This window comes from Engraulis encrasicolus, chromosome 6, assembly GCF_034702125.1.
Source record: "Engraulis encrasicolus isolate BLACKSEA-1 chromosome 6, IST_EnEncr_1.0, whole genome shotgun sequence".
Taxonomy (NCBI): domain Eukaryota; kingdom Metazoa; phylum Chordata; class Actinopteri; order Clupeiformes; family Engraulidae; genus Engraulis; species Engraulis encrasicolus.
The window spans coordinates 43,360,400-43,367,899 of record NC_085862.1 but is presented as its reverse complement, the minus strand read 5'-3'; the positions used below and the strand labels follow the sequence as shown (position 1 = coordinate 43,367,899).

Here is a 7,500-nt window from a genome sequence, read left to right as displayed (position 1 = left end):
GAGACATGCTGGGTGCTACTGCCTACTGCTGCTGCTGCTGGGGTTAGCAGAAAAGGAGCTTAGCAGCAGGTTAACACCAATTCCCCCTCCTTTCTCTCTCCTCAGTGCTGAACAGACTCCTGTGGTGTGGCTGGCTATTGAGTTCAATTCAACTCCAGGTCAAAATGAGCCCTCACGTTACACCAGCTGAACACAACCATTAGCAACCTGTTGCAGCTGCAACACTTAGTAGCTGCGACAATGAGTCCAGACAACCAGCTCACCCTGATACTCCACAACTTTGATATCGCTAATCAGTGTGCATATCATACTGTACTGTCATGTCACAGTGTATGAGGACACTTCACACAGAAAGATTAAGGAACGACCAAAAAAAAAAAAAAACCATGAGTTCACATCAGGCAGTTTATGGTCACCACAAAAGCATGGGTTGAGAGACGTAAGTGGTTTACAGTTTACCGAGAAATTTACGGAGGCTCACTCGCAAGTGGCAGCTAAATAACGATACATTGTGCAAAACAGAAATACTAACAAAAGGCAAACTCCCACATTGCGTCTAAAAAAAGATACCAGACATAGTGACAAGAAGCAAGCTTGGGCACACCAGCGCGCGCACACACACTCACACACACACACACAAATACACACACATATAGGCACACGGAAACACACACACACACACACACACACACACACACACACACACACACACACACACACACACACACACACACACACAATGTATGAAGCAAAGGCACAATGAGTAGTAGTTTCTTACCTTGACATACTCCAAGGTAGGGTCCATGCTGCAGGGGTCCCTACGGTGGGAGAGAGACAGAGCTCTTTTTAGGGAACACATTCACAAAGAGCCACTCCTGCCCACTGTCAAACCAGATGTGTGTGTGAGAGACAGTGTATCTGTATGTGTGTGTGAGAGAGAGATTTGTAGGATAAATATATGTAATGTTTTCCTGGAGTGTCTTCTGTTGTCTGCCTGAGCTTTGGTCTGTAACTGCAGCTTGTGTGGTGAAGTGTACAGACTGACAGGACTCCCCGCCTTCCAGCCTCCCTGCTTGCCCGCCTAACAGCCAGCCTGCCTGCATGCATGCATGTTTGCTTCCTCCTCCTCCTCCCTCCCTCCTTCCCCTTTCTCCTCCATCCCTCCCCTTTCTTCTCCTCCTCCGCCTCCTCTTTCCTCTCCTCCGCTCTACTCCGAGCCCATAGGATCCTTCATCTCCTGACCTCAGGAGCTAATTTCACATGGTGTTATGAGCCGCGCCGGTTCAAAGAGCTCCTCTCTTGACATCTGCTTCTGTGTGTAAACCCCCCTCCACACAGTAACATACTGTACGCACACACACTGGAATTCACACAAAAATGGCACGCTACAGATGGTTCCTGAATGTTTGAAAGCCTTGCATTGAAGAGAGTAGGGTAGAAGGTAAAAATAACCAAAGATATTGCAATTAATTACGAGAGAGAGAGAGAGAGAGAGAGAGAGAGAGAGAGAGAGAGAGAGAGAGAGAGAGAGAGAGAGAGAGAGAGAGAGAGAGAGAGAGAGAGAGAGACAGACAGAGAGACAGACAGACACAGAGAGAGACAGACAGACACAGAGAGAGACAGAGACAGAGAGAGAGACAGAGACAGAGAGAACCTGAACTGGTTAATCAAATTCATCACAGCGCAATCAGAACCATACTGCTCCCCCACTTACTGCAGTATCCTATAAACTCTTTCCCTCTTTAATATCTAGTGTTCATTACGCTGCCTTCATCTCCTCCATTTACAAGTGTTCTTTATGAGCTCTGCTCTCTCACAAACAAACATCAGAGTGCTGTTATAGGATCACAGTCAAGAAGGAAATTAATTCCTAGTTCCTCTTCTATGCACTAGACTTCCCACCAGGCATGATAAGTGGGTTGGCTGGGGTGGCGCAAAGACGTGATGAAAACACCTTACAGTAGTGTTTCTCAACGGGGGCGGTCAGGCCTCCAGGGGGCGCCGGGGTGCCCTTGGGGGGCGTTGAGAAGGATACAGTTGAGAGGGGGCGAAGCTTAGTTGTTATTGGTGGCAATACTCCATTTCATCTTTTAATACTACGGGGGTGTTTGTGGGGTTATGATGAGGTCAAAGGGGGCGTTGGGAGGCCTATGATGAGGTCAAAGGGGGCGTTGGGAGGCTTATGATGAGATCCAGAGGACGATTGTTCAAAAAAGGTTGAGAACCACTGCCTTACACAAACTTCTGAGACTGCCGGAGAAGGATTGTGGTGCCGCTCTGAGTTAACTAATCCATATGAGAAAAAAAAATGTCCAACAAAAAAGTAACTGTGTAAACTCTGAGGCGGTGGGTTTTTTAAGATTGTGTGCTAAATATAAGTCACCTCAATGCAGCGGAGTGGTGATAGCCCTAAAGTGTGTGTGTGTGTGTGTGTGTGTGTGTGTGTGTGTGTGTGTGTGTGTGTGTGTGTGTGTGTGTGTGTGTGTGTGTGTGTGTGTGTGTGTGTGTGTGTGTGTGTGTGTGTGTGTGTGTGTGTGTGTGTGTGTGTGTGTGTGTGTGTGCGTGCGTCCGTGTGTGTGTGTGTGCGTCTGTGCGTGTGTGTTTATCCCTCTCCATAGACATGTGTGTGTATGTGCGTATGTACATTTTTGTGCATGTGCATGTGTATGTGCGTGTATATGTGCGACCGTGCGTATGCGCTTGCGGTGCAAATGTGTGTGCATATACAGAAAACTATGGAGGAATGCAGGAAATACAGTGGCTGGCTAAATAAACGGTAACGAGAGCGAACGAGAGCGAGCGAGAGCGAGAGCCAGCCGCGTCTAACAAGCCAGCCATCCAGCCATCTAGCCAGTCAGCCAGTCAGCCGCAGCCCCAAAGTGCCATGCTCAGCCTTTTCCTCATTTAGGTCCCTGCTCTGCTCCGTTCTGCTCCACTCTCTGCTCTGCGCTCCATGGTCCATGCTCCGTGCTCCACCTCAGCTTTGCCTTGCCTTTCCTCTCCACCAGGGTTGGACTGGGGAAGAAATAGGGCCGGTCACTTTTGGCTTAAAGGGGGCCCTCATGATTAGCGTCGCAGAACTGTCTCACCGGTGGGCCCCGCACCCTTGTGGGCCCCGCACCCTTGTGGGCCCCTATTTTCAGAAATGACAAAAAAAAATGTTTGCAGGGCCCACCGGGAAATGCCCGCTACGCCAGAGGGCCAGTCCAGCCCTCCTCTCCACCTCCTCCGTACCAATGTTACAGCTATTCATTGTGGCCCCATGCAGTCCCCACAGTCCACCCCTGTCATCCTTTCATGTCTCCATCTCACACACACATACAAACACACACACACACACACACACACACACACACACACACACACACACACACACACACACACACACACACACACACACACATACACACACACACACACACACACACACACACACACAAACACAGAAAATAGTGTGGGCCGTGTTTGCTTTTCTTTTCTTTCCTTTTCTTTTTTGACCCACATAGTGCCTGCCATAAGAAAAGAAGAAAGCGAGCTCACTCTCACGCATGCCCACCACCTTGATCCAGCCAAGGGGCCTCAGCAGGTGAAGCGGGGTCGGGTCGGGTGGTGGGGGGGCAAAGGGGTTGAGAGTAGCGGGGGCGCAGGAGAGGGGCTGTGGTGGCATGAGGACGCTCGGCAAGAGGGCGCTCTGCTGGGTTCAAGCACGGGGCACACAGCAAAGGCGCTGCGCCGCTCACTCTCACTAACCCTGCGTGATTCACAACAGCCACACAGCCTTTACTGAACTCTTTGAACTCCGGAGAACGCTTCACAATGCATAGCATTTACCGGGCCCTTTTTTAATCTAAAGGGACTTATGAGTTTTTTAGTTTTTTTTAAACTTCAAATGTAACACATATGATGTAAGAGCAAAGAGAGAAGTCTTTATTTCACATTACACTGCAGTTCAAGTGAAAGCAAATGCAGAGCTAAGAGCAAATACCAGTGCTATCGAAATGGTAGAAGCACCAAAAACACTTTCACCTGCCTCTCTTCCTAAGTTATCCACCTGCCCTCTTTGTGATACTGGTCATAACCAAGACAAGAACCAGGACCATTTACCGGTATGTGTTCAAAGTCTTCTTCCTCACTTTTTATCAAATTACATGAAAACAACTAGATGCTGTGTAATGTAAGGATACGGTTAAACTATTGTCCTGAATGCCATATAAAGTGTAACTCTTTGTTCAGATCACTTTATAAATACAGTGTAATCCAATTTCATTTTAAATGCAATGTACTGTAATGTGATGGTTTTCTTGAACCCCTGCATGAAATGTACACAGTGTTGTACTGGTTTTGTGAAGACAGCCTATGCCCTCTGTAGGTGCCTGTAAAGTATAGACTGCAAAAGGGCACGTGTGGGGCAGCCCTCAACCACAGAGAGCTCCTGGCGTAGAGCGCCTCAACACTGGTGCCAGACCGCCACTGACTGCATTGTGTCCCAGAAAAGCAATTTGTACCGGGCTCGACCGCCAACTTTCCCGAAAACCCCTCCGGTTGCCAAATTGCTATAGCCAGCCACTACAAGAGTACTGCAACGGGGACGAGATGAGACAATACCAGGTCTTGGCCATGAGTGAATTTGCAGACTTTTCTGGACTTTTTCTGGACAACTGTCTGTGGCCTTTTGACACGCAACACACTCCACACTTTGCCAACCACTCAAGGGCCAACCAGACCTCAGCCCAAAGCTGTGGAAACTCTGGGGAGGACGTGTGGGATCAGTGCAGATTTCCTAATCCGTTTACAGCAACAAGGGTGATACGTGCCCAGCGACCACAATGCAAGCTGGCCGCAGTCTTGTGGTCTTGCAGTGAATGTTGTTTTTGTCTTACCTGCACCGTGTTTGACACTGAAAACTTGGGAAATTGAAACGGTGAGGGAGACTGAGCTGCTTACAGTAAAACATCAAATGAGAGCTGTAGGCCTAAAGAGTTGATGGAAATAGTTTATTTAAACTCGTTTAAGTCTATACAGGCTGTGAACCAGTGTGACAGGAATGTTTGGACAGTGAAAGTTCTATAGAATTTTGAGCGCCATCCAATACAATTTGGAATTTTAGAATCTTGCATTATTAAAGAAGGCATTCTTTTTAATAAAGTGTTCAAAAACCCACACTTTTAAAGGTTAAAACCATGCTAACCATGAAAAAATGCACAGGGCAAGATGCAGACCAACTGACATACACACTGCATGAAATCTAGAGGGAGGCAGAGGACAGTGAAATGCACAGTCACTCAGACGAGAAGCCTGGTCAGAGGCAAAGAGCTCTCTCTCTTCCTCTCTCTCTCTCTCTCTCTCTCTCTCTCTCTCTCTCTCTCTCTCTCTCACACACACACACACACACACACACACACACCACATCAAATGTATGTACACATAAACACAAGAGGCAGAAGAGGAAGAGCAGCTTATTATTTAGAGACGGAAGGAAAAGAACGAGCCGTTCTGATAAAGAAACAAAATCTGATGTTTACCCAACATATATGTTAGAGAGTTAAACCGTGAGGGAAAAGGACGTCATGTCCGACTCAAGGCTTGTTATTTGTTAGTCTGTTCTGTTCTGAACAGAAGGAAGTGTGTTCTGGGCAAGTGAGATTTCTTTTAAAACCTCCAGCCTTGAGCCAGCCAGAGGCAGATAAAACTCCCTGTTTCACGTTAAACCCTTAAAGCTTTAACTACAGAAGCAGGAAACGGAGTAATGCTTTTAAGTGCGAAACTGTGGAATCACATTATAGGGGGCTGGAAAGCGTGTCTGCATGGAGTGGTGGTGCAGTCACAGTGCTCTGATTGGACTTATGGCAGGCGCTACACCCTTGCACTCAATAGCCCTGGTGTTCTGTCCATATGGGCTGCTCCGTCGAGATGAGCTACAAATATACTTGTAGCTTCTATAACTACAGATGGGCCCCTTGCTGGGCCTATTCCCTCTTTGCCCGAAAACACTCAACTACATCATCGCAACATTGCTATGACAATGCAAAGAGTCTTAAGCAAACGATTAGGACTTGATCATTACCATTTTGGTGACAATTATAACAGTGGCTCTGCACAAAGGCGTTTACACAGCCTATTGTCAAACCCTATTCCTAACCTTAGCCCCTAGGGGCGCTATTGTAGTGCATTTTAATAGCTTGGTAGCACTGCTCGATGGGTAGCTCACATCGACACAATACAATCCAGCTAAGGCTTATGTACCGTAAGCAGTTCTGGAAGTTCACCTTGGCAAGAGCCAGAACCTTCCGGAAGCCAACAGCTGGCAGGCTGGCTGAGCTTAAAGTGAACCATTGGGTCACGGAGGATGCTGTACGAAGGCTGAGTTCCCTATTCCACCGTAAGAGGCACTGGGGTTATTTTCATCTGGAGGGCTTCCTGCTAACAACACCACTGACCTTGCATGACACTGCCCTGATGTGTAGTAAACACACACAGACAAATATACAAATACTTCGACATACCATATAATCATGCAAATGGACAAAAACATACACCGAGACACACATAGGCAACGTTTACATGACACTTTCAATTCCAAATTAATAATTCAGAATTAAATAGTTCCGTCGAGTTTACTTTGATCTTTCATTTCATTCTGAATTGTGAAGTGTTTACATGATGTTTTCAAGGCGGAATTGAGCTTTATTCAGAATCAAAGTGAGTTAATTCTGAATTAAATGTCTCATGTAAACTTAGCCATAGTTCTATTAGCGGGTCGGATTGAATGTAGGCCTACCAATATCTATTATACACACTGGAAAAATATATACACACAGCACATATGCACAAATACACACACACACACAAACCCTAAGTGCTTTTATCAGGATGGACTGACAATGAGACCACTCTCTGTCTATGTGGTAATATCTTTTCTACAGTCATAAATCACATCACATGTGATACTACTGAATGCACTCGTAATCCAAGCTTCATGCAGCATTATGGACTGTCTTAAGGGGGCAGACTTTCACGCAGGCTGTGGTAACAATCACACCCGTGCTGAGTGATTCATTGGCTTGAGTTTCATCCTGTGCCATTGTATAACATGCATGACTGCTGGCTGTCACGATCAAAAGAGGAAGCAATATCCTCCACTGGCTGTCAAGGCTCAGATCCAGTGTTAACATATCATCCATCATCAACACTGATGGGAGCAAAGACACTTCTGCCATTTCCTCTATGAAATGGTGTACATGACCCAGGTGGGTGGCAATACCAGCCCCTCATCCCCTCATCCCCCAACCGCACACACACACACACACACACACACACACACACACACACACACACACACACACACACACACACACACACACACACACACACACACACACACACACACACACACACACACACACACACATCACACACATTCAGAGTCACACATAATTTATGCTCCCATTTATTAACTAGAGCAAACATTGCTTTTCAGCACATTGGTGGCACATACAGACA

General features: G+C 46.8%; 1 protein-coding gene across 2 annotated transcripts in view; it reads right to left on the bottom strand.

Annotated features, from left to right (window-relative positions):
• Positions 1–7,500, bottom strand: part of bcar3 (BCAR3 adaptor protein, NSP family member) — a 130,733-nt gene that overhangs the window by 51,899 nt on the left and 71,334 nt on the right. For both annotated transcript variants that reach the window (XM_063201700.1, XM_063201701.1), the window contains one exon: positions 779–818. In XM_063201700.1, the coding sequence (XP_063057770.1) occupies positions 779–818 (40 nt within the window). The remainder of the gene's footprint in view (positions 1–778; positions 819–7,500) is intronic.